At 35.3% G+C, this 20,215-nt stretch overlaps 3 protein-coding genes across 4 annotated transcripts in view; 2 read left to right on the top strand and 1 right to left on the bottom strand.

The window, feature by feature from the left end:
- Window positions 1-20,215, bottom strand: part of LOC136813623 (acyl-coenzyme A thioesterase 11-like) — a 63,067-nt gene that overhangs the window by 8,518 nt on the left and 34,334 nt on the right. For both annotated transcript variants that reach the window (XM_067070129.1, XM_067070128.1), the window contains exons 13-15: window positions 3,915-3,970; window positions 2,805-2,862; window positions 2,272-2,355 (exon numbers count right to left, since the gene is read on the bottom strand). In XM_067070129.1, the coding sequence (XP_066926230.1) occupies window positions 2,272-2,355; window positions 2,805-2,862; window positions 3,915-3,970 (198 nt within the window). The remainder of the gene's footprint in view (window positions 1-2,271; window positions 2,356-2,804; window positions 2,863-3,914; window positions 3,971-20,215) is intronic.
- LOC136813621 (uncharacterized) lies at window positions 109-1,903 on the top strand. Its single transcript, XM_067070126.1, has 2 exons — window positions 109-640; window positions 1,524-1,903. Exons 1-2 carry the CDS (start codon window positions 149-151, stop codon window positions 1,887-1,889), a joined length of 858 nt encoding a protein of 285 aa, XP_066926227.1. The 5' UTR covers window positions 109-148; the 3' UTR covers window positions 1,890-1,903.
- Window positions 16,086-17,771, top strand: LOC136813620 (forkhead box protein E1-like). Its single transcript, XM_067070125.1, has one exon. The coding sequence runs from the start codon at window positions 16,180-16,182 to the stop codon at window positions 17,353-17,355; it is 1,176 nt and encodes a 391-aa protein (XP_066926226.1). The 5' UTR covers window positions 16,086-16,179; the 3' UTR covers window positions 17,356-17,771.

The following is a 20,215-nucleotide window of genomic DNA, read 5'->3' as shown; positions in this document are numbered from 1 at the left end:
TGGCGTTCGGGGTGGTAAAGGCTAAATAACGAACAGAAAAACGTCAAACTTTGTTAAGATTTGACGTCAAATAAAAAATGATAAAAAGATTCATCGTCCGAATAATTTGGATTACATACTTCCAAATCCAGACTTTTCATCACCCGAAATGCCACGCGAAAGGAAAAACAAGGAGAGTCTTTATGCTCAACAAGAGCAAGATGAAAAAGACTGGAAACTGACCGATTCCAAATCAAACATTAGCGTGAGAGAGTTACTGGAATCAAGCAGCCAGCGTTTCAAACAAGTCGAACAGTTGAATAACACGAGTGAGCTTGAAAATAAAAAACGACAAAACCGATCGTTACAACGGAAATTAAAAGAAGAAAGACATCAATACAATCGTCAGATACAAGATATGAAAGATAAACATGAAGAAATTATGGAAAAAATGAAAAATAGTGTCGTGAAGAAAGTGAAAGAGATTGAAAGCGAGTATGAACGGAAATTGGGTGAAGAGACGAAGAACTATGAACAACGAATTGAAATTCTACAAATGGATTTGGAAGAATTAGCATCTGTGTTGGAAGATAGGAATAAGAAGATTGGACGGTTAGAACTGATGGTTGAGGATAAGAGTGATGCTGATGAAGGGCTGCAGGTAATTTGAATTCATTTAGTACAGTACAGTGGAGTCTCCTTAACTCGAACCCCTAAGAGGAACACGAATTTGTTAGAGTTTGTTAGGAAATCCCGTAACGCTTTTTGGCAATTTTCGAGTCTTACCCCAAAAGTGTCATTACGAGGAGGATACTCCACATTTAACTTTTTCCGCGCCCACGGGGAAAAAAATGGCAAAAAAAAAATGACAAAAATTTTCGACGAAATGCAGTTGTTTTCGGCGGGAGAAAATGAAAAAAGCAGCCGATGTATATTTGTCCTCACCAGTGTTGTTAGCCGTCAGGCCCAATGTCAAATATACTGGACATGACTTATAAATCTTTGCCCAGTTGTTTTTGTGTGGCTGCTCAATTGATTCTAAAAAACATTTCGCAATGTCAAATATACTTGACATGGGCACGAAAAGGGTTAATCCGTTTCATGATCACTAGCTCAGGTTGGTGTCCCGGGGGGGGGGGGCACTCGATCTGAAAACGACCATACGTTCGGCCCAAAATTTGGCTTCTAAAATCGGATCCTTACAGTGCAGTGAATTTCCATGAAAAATCATACCCTTACAGTGCACTTTTTAAAAATTTCTCGCCCGTGAGGGCGAAAATTTTTGCAATTTTCCAAGAAAATGTGGAATTTTTCCTCCAAAATTGACCAATTTTGGCCTTTTATCACAATTCCCTATCCTTACAGTGCAGTTCAGTGCAGTTTTGTAATTTCCTACCCTTACAGTGCACTAGCTGAACTATGAAAAACCTACCCTTAGGGCCGAACGTCTGGTAGGTCATTTACCTTGAGTGCCCCCCCCCCGGGGTTGGTGTACATGTCAATTTTTCATACTCCACAATTTTCACTTTAATTTCATTTGACAGGAGCAAATAGAAGTTTTACAAGCTGAACTGATCAAAAAGAATAAACGTATCAAGAAAATGATCACGTGTGCTGAATCAACCAAACAAATGATCAAAGAAGTTGAAGAAGAATCCTTAGTAGTACTCAACGAAAATAGAACATTGAAATACAAGTTGAAACAAATGGGCGGCTCTAGTTCCCAGTCTTCTTTCTCAGATGTAGAGGGCGTTCAACGCCACCCTTCATTATGTGATTTGGATCTCCATGGTGATGAGGAGGGCGGTGATGGTGGTAAGCCAAGTGGCGGAGTGGCGGTCGGTGAATTTGTTTTACCAGATAAATTTAATTTTGATGAGATCATAAGAAAGAGTTTGAAGAAATTGTAAAAATGTTTCCCTCTTTAAAAAAATATACATTTCAATTCATCATTTGAATGTTACGGTATCAGTTCGTAGAAAACAAGAATTTCCATTTACAATGAGTAATTTTCAGGGGGGTTTAGTGTTCAAATGTCATTTAAAACAGAAACCTGAATTAATCATTCCAGTATTATTCCAGAATCCTAGTCAAAAAGAATTCTTCAGTTTGTCTAGTCTGAATAGAATTCTATTTCAGACAGGAGAATTTAGGTCTAAATCAGACCTCTATGAAACCTCGGACAGTATAGCACGAATCCGTTAGTGGATGCCAGCAGCCAAAGAAAACCTGAGCATTTGATGTTCATTTCCTTGATATTTAACGCTATAATATTTGAATAAGTAAACATACCGGTGCCATTTCGAGTTTAAACTTGAACGTATCTTTGTTGTACAGAGCCATCAATTCTAAGATGTTCTTATAGCATAAGATTTTCTGAAAAAGAAAACAGAAAATATAAAATTCTAGACTAGACAGCTTTAAAGCAGTAACATAGTGGCGGACGCTTACGGAACATGTGACGAATTATTTTGGTCCATTTATCCCTTTTAAAATCACACGAAAAATTGATAGACTATTTGTATTTGGACCTATCTGTAGCATACAGTTCTTTAGATGGACCCGTTATTCATGACCCGTTATACTCCTTTTAGGATTGTGAAGTTCGGTTGTCATGTCTAGTGCTCTAGCAATTACTATCCACTATTTTCATTTAGGTAGGAAAAGGCCAATTCAAGCAAAATTTATCACCCAGTTCCCAAATCGATTCCTCAAATGGTACTCGTCGAATCGTGATATATATTTATCACCACAAAGGATAGTAAACCAGGGTTCGAGAAATGTTTCAAGAAAACAGATTAGCAATTTGAAGGTTTTATACTAACCTGATTTTTTTCGTTCAGAGATACGGCATTCAACCCATCATTACCCAAGATCATACGTCTGGAAGTAAAATAATGTTTGTCAATTTATCACTGAAACTATTATCAATGCATTCATTTCTCGATAGGCTATTTGTCCGTGAATCATAAGTGATGAGGACTGATTGTGCCTCCAAACGACTTTCCTTTGGTAAAATTTTGGTCAAGAAAGTAACAAAATTGAATTTTCATTAATAACTTTCTCAGGTTTTAATTGAATTTAACCTTCCCAAGCACTGTTGAGCTCGATACTAAGACGGGGGAAGCTTTTTAATATGGCAAATGAGTAAATTAAGCAATATTACCGACGAATATAGGAGTTTTCGGACAAAAATCAGGTACGGCGACCGTCGCATCTACCGTACCTGCCATACCCGGTGCGTCGGCGTCGTGCCTGTGATAACACGCATTTTTGTCTGACGTAATTTTGAAATTAAAAGACAAGGTATTTAACTAAGGGCGCCGTGAAATTACAAAAACATTTGATAGCAAGAAAAAGAGGCGTTTATTTGATTATCAGAAGGTGTCAAAAAACAAACCAACATTTAGATACAATTTCGTGCATTGTTAACATACGTTCATTATGCTTCGATAATGTTTCGTACAATAAAGCCTGGTTTAGACCAAGTTTGTAAAAACAAACTATTTACGAAATCCAAGCAAAAATCTACCAGGTAGATCCAAGGAACTTCTTAGATCTTTGAAGAAATTAAGTCGAAATTAAAATTTTATCTACAAATTTAGTTGGGAAAATTTTACTGACAAACTTAGTAGTGTACAAACAAGTCTTGCGGGCACTAGTCACCAAATTGTCTCGAAACCGAACGAAATATGGTTCATGAATCTTTTATGTTTATAAAACCTTTCCTGTTAAGACTTCGGGGTAAGCTTGAATAAGCTGTTATAACTTTTGGTTATAACTTAAATCTTGACAGATTTTGTGGGCTGTACGAAACATTTTGATGACCAAAAAAGATTCAGCAGGTTTCATATGAGCCCAGAATTTAAGAAACCATGTTTCGAGACAATTTGGTGACCGACAACCTCACATGAGACTGAGGTATAACACATTACCTTTCCGATCGTAACTTGACCCTCGCTTCCGCTCGCTTCATCCGATAAAAATCATCCTGAAGAAAAAGAAGTCAATGCAGATTTTAAGAAAAAGGATCTAAAAAAATGACAGTTAAGTCCCCGTTTGACATTTCAAACTGAAGGGTATTTAGATGTAATATGCCACGTTTACTAATGGAATTCACATGGTGGTCATTGGTGAAAACATGTATTAAGGTATGAATCATATCATTATTCTATGGCGTATGTCATCCGAATTATTGCGCCTTTTATTTTTTTTGAATTTTTGCCTTTAAGGGTGGGGACATCCCCATGTCCAGCCGGCAAAAAAACGGAACATTGGAAGGAACAGGACTCAAGCTGGGAAACTCCGAAATGGTACTTATGCCTCTCTACTTTATGTTCATCAGCAATTAAAGGGAAAGACAAGGGTAAGTGGAGAAAGAGTTGCTCCCTCGTCACCACACCTCTGGCGGCTTGATAGCTATCGAAAGAGGAACCTTCTGCTGTTTATCATTAATGAAATATGCTTTGGACGAAATATAGAAAGTCCATTGCGTAAGGTGATAGCCATATGACAGTAAAAGAAAAACAAACACAAAAAAATTGAAGTAAAAGAGAGTTTCAATGAAACAGAATAGTTAAACAAACAAAGTGGGGAAGGACGAGCTCATCTGTCAACACCAGGCTAGACATCTTGAAGAAGGTGTTGAACATAGGCTATATTTAGGTTGTATAATAAGTATGATGGGTGAATGCAAAAATGACAGGACAAGGGTATAGAGTAACAAGATAATGACTACACCCTTTTTTTAGATGAAGGGTTATTGAGTGAGGATTATTGCTTTGCTTTGCTCCACGAGCCTCAGACCAGCAACTTTTTTTTTCTAGATCGCTGGCAAGGTGCATTTACAGTTGACTTTCACTAACGCGAGCTGTTATTATTTCGAGTTAGAGAAAAATTCGAATTAGAGAAATTTGATTTAATGAGGAATGGCTATAGCAATAATTTTTCACAAAGAAAGTAAATCCATGCAAACAAGAATTTTGTTTGTGTCAAGCTAAATGAAACGCCAATGCATCGAGGAGAAAATTTTTTATGATTGGCCCCGACTTCATTTAAGGGATTAATAAAGATGATTGGTGACAATGTAAGAAAAGAATGCATTATGTATTTGACAGACATATGGTGATGATGATGAAAAATGGATCCACTTCAAATCAACCACAAAGTGTATTACTTTCATCTCTTTCAGATTTGACTGAAGCGTTTTTTCACGTTAAAAAAGACAACGTGATTCGTCAATACTGTTGAAATCCATCATCAAAATGACAAAACTAAAGATTTTTCATAGGTCCGTTCTTCACCAAAGGAATATCAGTTTCAATGGAAATTCTACTTTGCAAAGGAAAGGAATTGAGTGTCCGCGTTAAAGACAAAAAAATTACCTAAGATTTACCCGAGGACCAGAAAAACCGTTCGAGTTATGACATTCGAGAGATAGTCAGTCGGCTTACTGCAACCTGAATTTATTCTTCGAGCTAATGTCTGTCTCAAAAGTATTAGTGCTTTTTTTTTAACTTTTCAGTCCCCCCCACTTATGCTTTATTGAAAAGTTATGCATCGTTGGAAAGATATTTTCAAGGAGGATAATAGAATAAATTTAATCTTTTTGAAAAATAGAATAACGAGAGCTGAAATGGCCTAAAATTACCAAAAATGACCAAAATAGACCTAATCTAAGAAAGATGCGAACTGAACACCGATATGAAATAAACAAGTTCTAAATATTCTAAAAAGTATAATCACGATTTTCGAACCAGAAAAAAAACCTTCGGTTTTCAATTTTTCGAAAAATTTTGATTTTATATATCATTCCGCTTGGATATATCTTTCCAACGGTGTATTTACCTTTTAAAAATATTAAAAAATGAGTGCTGAAAATGGGCGTCCACATACTCTTGAGACAGACTTTGGAGTGGTAAGCCCCTGGCTTACTATTGGCTTTGATTAGTTTGTCCCCAGTCGTTCCACTACCCTTGACTTTTGTATTGAAATAAGCAAATTTTCATTAAAAAGTTATAGTTTAAATTATCACTTGATCAATAATAGAGGGCGAAGTGATATGGTTTTCAACATCTTAACATCAGCTTGTCAGAGATATCTTCACCAATCGTACACACCTTATTGCGGCTTGGAGGATCTTTCACAAAGATTTTCACACTATAAGCATCAAGAAATATCATTCATTACTTATTATGATAAAGGTTAGCACAAGTTTCAAGATTGATTGGCTTGAGTCTGTGGGTAAATCGGTCCTAAAATAGGTATCTATTTTTAATCTTTTGCGGTATAAACAGGCTTAAAAAGTTGGATGTTTCTTTAAATCGCTTTCGTTTGAAAAATATTTTTTTTCTTCTTATCTTACTGTTATCAGCATGGGGATATGTGAAACCCATATTTGTCTATTTGTGACCATAAAATGAGCCATTCATGAGGACACCAAGGTGATATACATGTAACTTAGTAACAAAGGTCTGTGGTTCAAAACTTGTTACAAACAAACTTATGAGAATAAGAAGATGAAAGAAATCTTGTGGTTAAGCTTTTTTTCTGTTTTTCTTTTCTGAATGCTTGCTTGATACGAAGGAAAAAATTATCCAAGGGGTAAAAGAAGAAAAAAGAAGATGGGGAATTTTTGCTTTCCCTAACTTAGGGAACTTCCTTTTTTCCTTAGTTTTCTCATCGGTACTACAAAGAGAAAGAGGAGGAAAGTAGGACGAACTAGCTCTGAGGTAGTCGAGAAGAAAAAAAAAAAACCAGTATTTAAACACTTATTTTTCATTCACTGTAAAAAAGGGAAAAAGAAAATGAAGGCACAGTGGTATAGAGTGATTTCACGAGACAAGTTTGACTATTTCCCATAGGTGATTATTATGTTTCACAGAATCCGCTAGTGAAATGTTTACTGAACTTCTATCAAAGTAATGAATATTAAATGAGGTTTTCATGTTGATAAGGGGAGAAATTGAATAACTATGTTTCATTTTTCTAGAAGTTTTAAGGACCTACTGCTGCATTATCCTGGAGCTTTACTTTCATAAGTAAACAGTTAGAAGCCTACTTTCTGTGAGAAAATGGGAGGAGATTTTAGAGCCTAGTAAAACATGAAAGGGGAAAATATAAACACAATTGGTTCATTCAAAAGTATTACTAAGTACTAGTATTGTAAGACGCATAAATTATGATTTTTCCTTGCATAAATTATGCATTCTATACGGGGAATTTTGAATGTTTGGGAATTGGGGAGAGGAAAAGGATCATATAGGTATTGGTACTGAGGTATTGTATTGATTTAAAGGGGAGAACACTGGCGGTATCTGTTTATTGCCACCGGGTGGTTTCCTAAGTTTTCTTCCTTTCCTGTCAATGCTCAAGTAAATTTCAAAATTAACATGAAAAACTGGTTTATTAATAAAGTATACTCGATCACAATCATTAAATCGGCTTTGCATTATATATACGAAAACAATGCATTTCGTCATCCCTTGTTACCTTCGTGGCTTGTAAATCAATAAATATAAAAGTACCAGAAATGGAGGTATGTAGGAAGGATGTAAGAATGCCTTATCACATAAACCATAAAATCATACCTTAGCATTGAGTGAATTAATAGAGCGACACTACGTCAAAAATGACGTAGTTAACAGTCGGATGTATCTCTGTCAATCGAGTTACCCCTGAGTTAACCAAAAAAAAAAAAATACCACAATCTGATTAATCTCCAAAACCATACACTGATTGTTTGAAGCAGGATATTGATACAAATTACGATCATCAAATCACTTACTTTTTAATTAATAATCATTAACATTATCCCACAATATAAAGGAGCAACAAGTTGAGAGTTTGGTCTAAGGTGAATCAGAGACGTTTACCAAACACGGAAATTGGTATAATTTCTTGTGATAATTTGATTTCGTCAAAATTCACAAAGGATGGAAAGAAGAAACAGAAATCAGAAAACAATCCCTCATATTCTCCCCAACATCAATGATTACTATTAGAGATGGAGAAGGTAATATAATGGGTAAATCCAAAGAAATTGGAAGAACTTAATTTATCATAACCCTGAGATCTTTTTACAACAAATCATCTGAGGACAGAATTATCAAGGAATAAGCTCCTTCCACTAAGTCTGTGACCACAGTTTGGCGCGACCCAAAGGCTCCTCTAGTTCGATAGCTATTTACGCTTCACTTACCCCTGATCCTTCTCTTAATCGCCGAGCATCAAGCAGAGAAGAATCTAGTACCATTTGTACTAAGTATGAACTCTTTGGTATGACCCGGCCGGGGATTGAACCCAACCTTGCCGAACGTAGCCGAATGCTACCTTTGCACTACGGTCCATCCACTGGTCTGTATCACTCCACCACCTCTACAACGCTCTATAGAATCGATCTTATTACGTGGATAACCAGTAATCTAGCACATTTAGATAGTCTTTCGATTGTTTTTACGGGGTCGTTTCGGCTATCTATTAACTGAACGGGTCGTAAGAAGGAGAGAGTATGTGAACGGCGAAACCCTAGTTTGAGACGTTGTCGCCTTTGACCACTTGAACGTCGCTCCTTTACTGATTGAATTGATGAGGCGAATCTCCAGCTTTGCCCTTCCTTGGTTGCTTTTTAAAATTTTGTATTTTTTGCATCAATACTGAAAGCTTCACGCGAACAGAAGCCAAGTCAAGAGGTATTGACATGAAAAATAAAATGGGAGGAGAAAAGTCGAGACGATAAACTTGGTTAGACAGTTAAAAAAACAAACTTAAGGGAAACAAAAACGGTGCAAAAATGATAGGTGGAGAAATATCATGCAAAAAGAATGAACTGAATTTTATGATAGATTTTTACTTTATTTTGAGCCCTAATCCATCTATCCCCTTCCGTAGGGGTCTCATTTAGAATTATGTTAACTTGAATCTAAAAAAGTATTGACCTAGCATGATACATTTAAAAACTGGGTTCACATTTTTGCATTAGGTAATTTTGAGGGGGAAGGAAGGTATAATATTCACAAGTGATTAGAGGGACCTGACCGTTAGCAAACACGAGAATATAATGAAAGAAAAATCAGCCAACACCTATTTAAAGTATTTTGTTTTTGAAGGCGCGTGCCAAAAATACTGCTTTGTTGTATTTTCAAACTTGTAAAAATTTTCTCCAATTTCAAGGGTTGCGGTTAAGTTAAGATTATCGTGTATAAGAGATTTAAAGGGCTTGTAAAGGCTTGAAATGAAATTGCGTGTACTGGTTTGGCGTGAAGCATTAACTTTTGCTTGAAGTGGTTTTATGAGTATGTGCTCAATATCTCTTAAATTGATGATATGTGGCTGGGCATGAGTGGTTTAGAAGGTAATAAATGCTTCAATTTTCTAATAAATTTAATAATCTAATTTTCGATTGGATATAATTTTCAAGAAATCTCAAGTTTGCAGTCGTAAGGCTTGAAAAATACTATTTCAATACTGACGATAATATTTACGAAATCCAGATTGTTTTCTATAAAGGAGTTGAAAATTGGGAATATTGCATTTTATAGGTATCACCTATACTACACGAACCTGTCGCCCCGCCCTATCTTGTGATATGCTGGGGATATGCCTTATCACTTAGCCACCCTGCCCTATCTTGTAATATGCTTTATCACTTAGCCAGCGAGTGTGCTACAACAAGCGACACAATAACTAGGTATGTGCAGAATAGGTAGAATGGGAAATCCACCTATTCGTTCAAGATTTCGCGTGATAACTCAGCAAATTCTGTAATTCAATTTGAAAAATTAATCAAAATTTGATGAGATTATAAATTTCTTACTTTCCAAGCGGAAGTGTACGTATGGAAGAAGAAAAAAATTCTTAATGGTAGTTTGTAATGATAGTTTATAGAGAAAAGCTAAAGGAAAAGCATCTCGGGAAACAGGCGAATCTTCATTTTCGAAAAACAGTAAAAGAAAGAAGTTCTTCAGAATTAAGAGCCGGAAGGTTTCGTGCAACGTTTGAAAACACTTGGGTCAGTTGGTTTAATAAGATTTCTCCATCAATATGTGTAATGAAAAATTGAATGTATGAACTTTGGGAAAATATTAGTATTTGAGAATTATAGTAATCTATAAATGAATTAAAAAAGACCTCAATATATTAAACTTTGAACAACTTCCCAATTTAAAGTAAATTTTTTTCTTTCTCCATTTAAAACAAACAAGGAAGGTTTTACAAACAAAATTAACCTGGGGTGTAAAGATCCACCTTTTCCCCATGGGAAAACCATAAATTCATTTCAATAGATCTCCAATTCTTAGATTCCAATTCGATTAATTTTGAATTATCCTTTTACCCTTTTTGAAAACAAAATGGTCATCCTAAAACTATGGGCACATTAAAAGTCAGTTTAGGACCAGGGTTGACTCTTAGATGGAAAATCGCGTCATACCACATATAAAGCTCTGTTATTCTTTTAAAAAATCATATGAAATATTTGATATAGACAAATAATTGGAACTCTTAGTCTGAATTTCTCAATTCCAGACGTCCAAAAACCTTCGGGGTTTAGTGGGAGTCAGTTGTAGGACCTTAAAACTACGGTTGATAACGAGAATTTCACTTGATCTTTGCTTCCTTCCAAAGATAAATGATCATAAAAATAACAGAAAGTTTGTATTGTTTAGTCTCCATAACTCGAACGCAAAGGGTATGTCGAGAAATGGAAGGTTTGAACGATAGACAAAAATAGATATGATATCTCCATAGGAAGGGTAGTTTTTGGGGTTTGTTCTCATGATAGAAACATCAGAGGTTATAGAGGGGGGTTTCAGGGGGTACCCGATTCCGCAATTCCGCCAATTTTTTCTCCAATTTCCGTCAAACCGTCTTAAATTGAACCAAAATTCCTTCACCGAAAATTCCTTTGAAATTCAATATTTTTGTCGAAAATTCCGCAAATTTTGAATATCTTTTACCAATTCCGAAATTCCGCAAATTATTTTGCTAAATTCCGTTTTTCCGCACTAAAATTGTCTAATTTTCCGTCTCCGTCAGAGAACCCAATTTCCGTAATTCCGTCTAAATTTTCACCAAATTCCGCCACTCCGTCCGAAAAAAGGGCCGATTCCGCTCCTCCGCCAACCATGAAACCCCCCCTTATAGAGGTTCAAGTTAAGTATAGTCAGTCACAAAATAAACCCTTTCGACCGTAGCCGCCAATTGCCCAGTCCTTTTTTCGCACCTATAGACAATAGAAAAAAGACTGGGACGGTTTTAGGGTGGTAAAACGGACAAAAAATACCCGCGCGGCAATTGGCGGTTATGGTCGAAGATGTTATCGAGAAACTCGTATAACTTTACACATTTTCCAAGGTTGAGGTCTAAGAATAAGACCAATAGAACAGTCAACACGTCTTGAATGTTTATTAAATGCGGATATCATCGGATATCAGTCCATCTCCTCCATAATATCCTTTACAAGGAATTGGGAACCTCAAAAAACATTGTCAACCCTATACAAACGAACAGGGAAGTAGATTTCTTTGTGAGGAATGTCGTAAAAAAAAGTTTCAAACAACTGAAAGGAATTGACGGATCTGGTCTTCCCTTCTATTCTTAAAAACTATAAAGAACAGTTCATTTGTCAAGTTGTTGATGCTGGAATACGTAAAACATGCAACTCGGAAAGTCATGAAAGTATTCAAATAATAGGAATATATTTTCCTGATTTTTTTGTCAGTCAAAGTGAATTGTAATAGCAAACCCTGCAAAATAATTGTGGTTAAAAATAAGGTTTTTTTAAGAAAATGAGGAAGGAAGGGTATCGAAAAAAAATGAAGTAATGTTAGATAAATTTGCAAAAAAGGCCGGTAGCTCATATATCGCTCAGCTAGAAGTTCCTTTAACATTGATTAATTATAGAATATAGATTGACGAAATTCTTTTTTCAGTGGTGAAATATTTGTACTGTTTTAGGTTATGACGTTCTATGTTTGAGACAAGGCATCGAATTCTTGACATTCCTTTTGACACGGATATTTTATAATCTGCTCTCTGTTTCCTTCCAGTTCTTTTGTAGTGGTCCAGTGGAAAGACCATAGCACCTGCTGTGTAGATTACTAAAACATTAAAACCAAATGCTCGTCCAAAGCTCTTAGAAGGAGAGTTACAAAGAGCCGTTTTATAAGGGTTCTTTTCTAGAGCACGCTTCATCGCAGAGGAAAAACAACCAATGCACCCAATACATCTGAAGGCTTGATTACCGGCTATAAGACTCGCACACTGTTGGATACTTTTGATTCTTTAAATACAAATTCAACATTTTCCTGTAACCTTGTGATTATTTATTACAACAAATGTACACGCAAAAGAAAAAAATACCAGATGAGTCTATAGGAGATATAGTATCCGTTATCTATACACGCGCCTTGTAAATACTATATAAGGTTTACAACCATGACTAACACAAAATGTTTTAAAAGAAACACCCCAGGCATAACTTCTGGTCTTTTTACAAAATATTTAAACTTTCCCATTAAACCTTATATTGTTTAATTGTTTGTATTGATTAAGAATACATCAACCCCTGGGTTTTAATTTCCTGCAAACATTCTTGAGACCTGTTTCCCGTCTTTTTCAGTAAAATGAAACGTCACTTGTGTATTTTCGACGTCGTAAAGAATCGACATTGTGACGTCATATTACGATACTACCATGTGACTGTGATTTATAATATCCTTTTCGACACAGTGAGTGTGTTTGTTGACTTTACTTGATTATCTTGGTGGTGTGGAAACTTCACCCTAAAACCACTTCGATCCCAGGTACAGAGCGAGAAATGGAAAGATCCCTGGAAAGAAATTCTATAATTATCCTTAGTTCTTTTCACTCAAAGTAATAAGCCGTGGCCAGCCCCCTCAAAACGTTTCACTTTTTTTCAAAATGCCGGTGAACAAGCTTTGACCATTGATTTTAGTCAATTTGAGGGTGCTGATTATAAAAAACTTGGTCACAGACATTTTGAATTTTTTCTTTATTTTTGAAACTTTAGCAATCCCCTGGTCATGGTCTATAAAGGCCGAAGCCATGTGAAAATATTTAAATCATTCACCACAATCCCCACAAACAGCAATCATGCGCCATAGCAGTGCAGTATAAAAACATGGTGGATCTTCATTTCTCAATCTTGAAAGCTCCTCATAAATCCAAAACTTTCAAAAATGTTGTTTAAATTGAAACCGAAATTGTGGGGAAAATTCTTTCGATTTTTGGTTTTAAAAGACACAGTATCTCGCAAACCTGGTATCTTTCCCGAGATATCATACTAGCCCATTGCTGCAGGGTAGGAGTACTTTCTATAAAATAAGTCACACTATGTTGTTGTTATTGACATTGAATTATACACAAGATTGATTACTATCTATTTTAAGATCATTTTTAACCCTATAATGCTCATATGTATTACACTGTTTGTGTAAATTCGTTGCAAGAAGTAGCTAAATCAGGTTTGTGGAGCAAGAGAGATAGATAATACGAAAGTTGCAAAAACAACATATTAAAGAAGATCAACCAATATGAGATGCAATAATATAATCAGAAAACTGCAGGAGAAAATAAGCTGATAATACGGGATACCCTCAATTTGTAATTCTTCGTTTGTAACAAAGAATCAAAATTTAATTATCATCATTAGAAGAATTAACTCACTCTGCAAATGTGCAAAAACAACTCTGGATACGACCTGCCTTAGCTGGGTAGGCCTTATCCCGTCCAAATCTGCACACTTAAGCCGTAAGGATCAAAAGAGCTCAAAACTATAACATGATACTCTAAATATGGGTGGAATAAAAAGTGCCGCTGGTCTCTGAGTAATAGTTACTACTGACAAACAAATCAAATCCTTTTTGACTCAATTTTGATGCATCTTTATTACAAATAGATTTTATTGATGAAGAATTTTTGAGAAAAGCAATTTAATTAACAGTTCGGTACCACAAATATTGCAAGGGAGGAAAGCAAAAAGCATCTGTCTCGAAAATGAAAGCAAAGAACTCACACTTAATCAATACTTCCCAATTTTATTACAACGTCATAAAAGAACGTTTGAAACAAGCTATTATTCAAAATAGACAAATTCACATACATTTACTTTATTAAACTCATTTCCCATTTCCCGGAGAAATACCTTGTATTCCGGTATTAAACGCATCAAATTAAATCAAATACGACCGTTATGACTTTGTAAACTTGGCATAGAATATAATTTAAAACAGAACAGGAAACAAGGCTACTTATTGGACCCGAGTAAGCTAAAGGCAAAATACGTCATATACACTGACCTTTATATACCCTGGACCAAGTTTCTCAATCTCGGCCAAGCAAAATCTTTGATCGGAGTTTTTTGAAAAGTGGTACCCTAATGGTAGTCACTACTCAATAGCGATGTAAATGCATCGAGAGCGCTAGGTCTACTTTCCCTCGAATACTTTTGATGATGAAGCGCCGTTAGATGTTAATTTTTAACACTGCATTGGCTTCTTTACGGGTACCCCTTCAAAAAAAATGGCCTACGATGGCGGATATAGCTTGGTCCAGGGATATATAAAGGTCAGTGTTCACATACTTTGACGCCATTAGACCATCGTAAACTCCAACCCCATCTGTGGCGTACAAGGGCGTACAAGGGTGTATAAGATAAATAACGGTAAAGCAAGGACCCGTAATAAAGATAATTCTGAAAACTTAATCACTGCGTATCGATATCAGTGTTTATTCAAAGATATAGTAAGAAAAATGACTACCTCCTAAACTCAATTAGTTTGGACAGGCGACAGACGGTCTCCGTAGTACATGTCCCATTCAAATGATAATTCACTGCTCAGTCATGTAGTAATAAGTTAATTGGCGCAAAAATATCTAAATGCGAAATATTTTTCGGAAGGGTAAAATGGTGACAACTTTCGGGAGACCGATGAGTCAGTCAGTGAAAAAGGTATGGTACAAATCTGTATTTCTTTCGTCTTAATAGAGAAGAGGTCGCAGGAATACCATTCAACGCTGAAGTGCTGAAGGAAAAGGTCTAACTAGATGTAATTAGCAAGCACTGATCGTGTTTTCATTGCATTAAGCAAAACAATTTATTAATTTTGCAAAATAAAATTAACTTTTTTTTTTCTTGTTCCAATCAATCAATCAAGAAAAAAAACACTTAACATTGAAATATAAAATAGCGCGCGGGCGGAAATCTAGCCCGCGTGACGAAACGGTTTTTTTATTTTCTTTTGTCACATTCATCTGACTATTGACAAACAATAAAACGAAAGCGTTTAAAACACTTGAAGTAAAAAAAAAGGAATTAAAAATGACAATGTTATAACAATAGTTTTAATCTAATTGGATTAAAAAATGCTGACATCAGCATATTTGATGCCTTATAAGCTTGTCGTGTGAGGTTTAGTGCGGTAGTTCGTTGGCAATGGCCGCTTAGGAAAGGGGGTTTGAAATAGAAAGTGGATTTTTTTAACGGAGTGTAGTAGGGGTCCGGGGGAAATAGTAAAAGCTCGACTTTAAATGTAAATTAGAGTAAAATATAAATGAGGGTTTCTTTTTTAAAGACTTGTTTTACTCATTTCATGTCTTTTTATAAAAAATACAAAAATAATTTTCTTTTTATTTGATTTGGGAAATATATCTACTTTGTTTTTAAGGTAAATGAGTTCATCGCTCGATCGATCATTTCTTTTTTTCTAGTAGTTTAGTTTATTAATAACACACACACACATTGAATAGGATATCCCGGGGAGCGATATATAAATTGCTCTGGTGAGGTTTTAAGGAGATTCAGTCGTGAAGTAGTGATGGGAGAGGGAGGAGCTCACAGATGGAAATTTTGTTACCACTCTCTTCAACATTTGAAGAAGAAGAAAAAAATCATTATTTATTCTTTCTTGTTCAACGAACTACAAAAATGATTAAATGAAAAGAAATTCACATTTTTGATTGAACACCGCTCATTTTAAATGAGTTCGGCAATTTTTTTACGGCGGGAAGATTTTGAATGATTTTAAACGGGATATGTTTTATGTTTGGAATTTAACCTTTTTACATTTTCTGATTTTTTTAGAGATATTATTAAGAAGTATTAACAACACGCAAGAACCTTGGTAAAAAACTTGTATTTCTGAAATTTTTGGAATTGGAAGACGATATTTCACATACAAGATGATTGATATGAGTACGACGATTAAGCGAGAAAATTCGCTCTCCCCTGTCCCCATCGTTAAAAGCGAAGTGGCAGCACAACAAAAGAAGTCTACATTTTTCTCAATCGATCAAATATTGGGTCGACGAGAAGCACAAATATGTGACGGCCAAACAACCACCGTAAACGAATCAGATGATGTGTTCGACAAAGATTTGAGTGATGCTGAAAGTTTTGAAGATGATAAAATGAACTATAATGTGAACATTGACGACGATGAGGAATTGACCGACTCCGAGGATATCGTTGTTGGTGATGTCAACAACAATACTGAAATTGACAACAACTCAAATGCTGAAGAAGAGAAAGATGTCAAAGATGGCGAAACCAAAGACAATAAAAATGACAAAACTACACCATCGTATACCGCTATCATCGCACAAGCTATTCTCAGTTCGACAGATAAGAAACTTCCCCTGGGTTGTATTTACGATTATATTGCAGAAAATTTTCCAGAGTTTTTGAAGAAAGGACAAGGATGGAGAAACTGTGTACGACACAATTTATCGCTGAGTGAATGTTTCATAAAGGCTGGTCGCGCACGAAACGGTCGTGGTAACTATTGGGGCATCCATCCACGATATGTGAAGAACTTCTCAAAAGGTGATTTCAGAAAACGAAGAGCAAGTCATCGTCCACGAAACCGTGATTTAAGTTTGATGGGTTACGGTATTAGCAGGTATTATCCTTATTATTACAACCCTTTCACAGCCAGTCAAGGATATAGTAAAGCTGCTCCTTCGCTGATATCACCAAACAGCCGAGGTGGGTTTTCAGTTGATAATATCTTATCTAAAGGACATCGTGCTCGTGTTGAACAGAGTGGGCCACCACCTATTTCACCATACAAACCCTCATGGAGCCCTCGATCGGCACCACATAGTCGACCAAGTACGGCCGAAGGGAGCCGTAAAATCAGACTTTGCTCACCACCGACTCTTTCTTCGGTAGTACCGACAAGTCATGCTTATTTAGAACATTATAATTACCCTCATCATCAACCTCACTCTCATCACCGAACCTCACCTTACGAATACGGTCGACCTTCAAGCCGGACAACCGAATGTTCGTGTCGGAGTTACGGATGTCCGTCCAACACGACGCACGGGAGTAGCAGGACAGTGAGTAAACATTAGGTAATCTCGCACACATCTCATACAACGTAAGACTTTAAAATTATTGTGTGGGTTTTATACAGGACAAAAATTTTAAAATGAAAATTTATGCAAAATATTATAGAATATATTTAAGTAAAAACAACATTATAGAAAACATTGTTAAAGAGGTGAAAACAGTAAATAGAGAGATTTTTATTGTATGTATATTTATATTACAGGATGCTCATGACGGGTCCTTAAATTAAAATTAGTTGACTTTATTTTTTTTGGGGTTCCAAAAAAAGATTTATATATATTTAGTTTATCTAGAGAGAGAGAGAGAGAGATGTATAAAAATTTACAAGTTTGAAATAATATTAATTTTTGTATATTGTGAGAGTTGAGAGTGAGGACCATGTGAATTTTAAAAAAGAAGTATGAAAAAGCCAAATGAACACACGCATAGCTTGTTTTTTTTTCCTTACGATTTCTTAACTTCGAGGATGGCCAGTCATGAATTATTCAATGGTTTATTGCATGAAACCATAAATCAAAATTCATTCATTTCAAATCTTTCAGACTAAATTTTTTTTCTATATTTGTGTTCTTGAATTAAAATACTTTATTTTTTCTTGCATTTTTTTCCTAATTTGACTTTTTTTTCTTCTTTTTTCGTTACGAGTTCCAAGGTTAATTCATTCAAGTTTTTCTTCCTTTTTTCCCTCGTGGACAGAAAATTAAATTTTGCAAAAAAAATCAAATGAGCAAATGATAATATTATAATATCGTATTATCTTAATACATGCAGACCTCTGTGTCATAACACTCCCTGTAAATCAAAACAAAAGGTTATCTTGGAGTAAAAAACACGATAACAACTAAAATATTTTACTCGAAATCTTTCTTAAAATTTTTCATTAGGCCTTAGGGGAAAAATTAAATTTCAAGTTATTAATATTGTATACTATGTATACTATACTATTTATATGTTATTGTTTTTGATGTTATGCAAAAATATTGTACATACAATAAATAGATAATACGAACTACTAATCATCTATTGTCATTCTTTTGTTTACCTTTAAGTATAATTATCTCCTTAAGGTTAACTCGAGTAAGAGTGGATTAATAGCTATTGTGACAAAGGCTTCTTTTGTTTACGGTTTTACGATGAAAAGGAGACAGTCGCCTCTATAAACCATACCTTGTATTTTTTTGAAATAAAACTTAAAACTTAAAATGCCCTTTAAATATGGACTTAACAATGGACAATTTGTTATCGGGGAAAATAATTATATAAACCCTACAGAGCCTAAAGGCCTTGTTTGGGGGCACACTTTAGTTCCCCTGTAATTCTATTAATGGAAGTAGAACTGTAATTAAACGAACTGTAAGAGTTCCAACCTAACAGGAAAGGTGAATTTTCTTTTCGAAGAAGGATAAAATAAGAAGTAGGTGAAAACTTTAAAAAAATGGGAGGAGTTTTTAAAATGTAGATAAGTCTTTTGTATCAGTGTTTGATCCTTTGTGGTTGACAGTGTGGCAAATGCTGCTTGACACGTTATGTGAAGTCCTCTTTTATAAGCATGATTTCCTATTTTAATAGAAAGATTAACACATTGTGCTTTCGGTCACTTCGAGTTCAAATTCCAGTTTGAGAACTTTAAGAATTTTATCGAACTTGCTGAAAAGAGTACGTTTATCGAATGTAAACGAAGCTCTGGTATTTCATTGAAACATCTCCTTTGATTATACTCCTCTTTAGAAGCTGGACTGGATAATCAGATTCGAATCTACCATTCATGCAGTTGACCATTAGATACGCTAATCTACCTACTACAACGAGTGAGAATGTAGAGAATTGTGCTTATAAAAAGTGACATTATCTGTATTCATTCTATTGTCAAGAGTCCTTTCATAATAGTTTTTAAAGTCAAACAAACTGAGGAAAGTAAAAAAAAAATCGTGTTTACGATGTATGACCACCTTCAAATACCAATCTAACCCCATTGTCAACGCCCCTCATAAGATAAAATTGAACGCAAAAAATATCGTTTTACGCGTGTAGGATTTATACTTAGACCATTACTAATTAAATGTTTTGGTTTAAATACCTATCCAATGACTTTATAATGTAGCTAGATGAGTTTATTTAAGAATTAGGTTGTAGAAAACCAAAAAGGTTTAAGGAATTTTATTTTGAGTGCAGAAAAAGACATTTTATAAGAGGGGCGTATTTATCTGGTTAGCAAGTAAATAAGGAAGGGCGGGATCGTTTATGAAGTGATTTGTTAACAGAAAATAAATGTTCTGTGTGTGAGAAGTAAAGTGGTTTGATTCTCAAGGTTCTTTAGACGTCCATACCACGTTCATTTGTGGATCTAGTTGAATGATAAAGTTTTCAACATGTCGAGAGATATGTAAATATAGATTTACGCAACATTTTTAGGAGTTTTAAAGACTTAAGGACTTCAAATGATAAACCCTATTACCAGGTCGCTAATAAGTGGTGTTCAAAGAGGCTACAGGAGTCTTCAGAAATATTGAATACACCCCTGCGTCACAGACCCGCTGGGACCACAGCCCCACTGAAAAATTTAACGAAAATTATGTCCCCGGTGGGAAAATATTTTATCCCCCATTGAGGAAAAAAGTTCGGCCGGGTATTTGAATTATGTAACATTTAGTAGCAACTGCATTAGGGGACAAAATTCCAATTATATCATATTGTTCATTCAAAACTTACAGAGTTTGTGACTGCATATTTTTCCTTCTAACCACTCGTCTGAGCAAACAAATTGCTTAAGTTGTTGCAGTTTGTAGCAAAATATAAAATCATATGTGGGAACTTGAATAAAGGTCTGTAACCTCTGTCATGAAAAACTCGTCAACATTTTTG

This window comes from Clytia hemisphaerica, unplaced genomic scaffold, assembly GCF_902728285.1.
Source record: "Clytia hemisphaerica strain Z4C2 unplaced genomic scaffold, Clytia hemisphaerica genome assembly, whole genome shotgun sequence".
Taxonomy (NCBI): domain Eukaryota; kingdom Metazoa; phylum Cnidaria; class Hydrozoa; order Leptothecata; family Clytiidae; genus Clytia; species Clytia hemisphaerica.
This window is presented reverse-complemented; position numbering and strand designations above follow the sequence as displayed.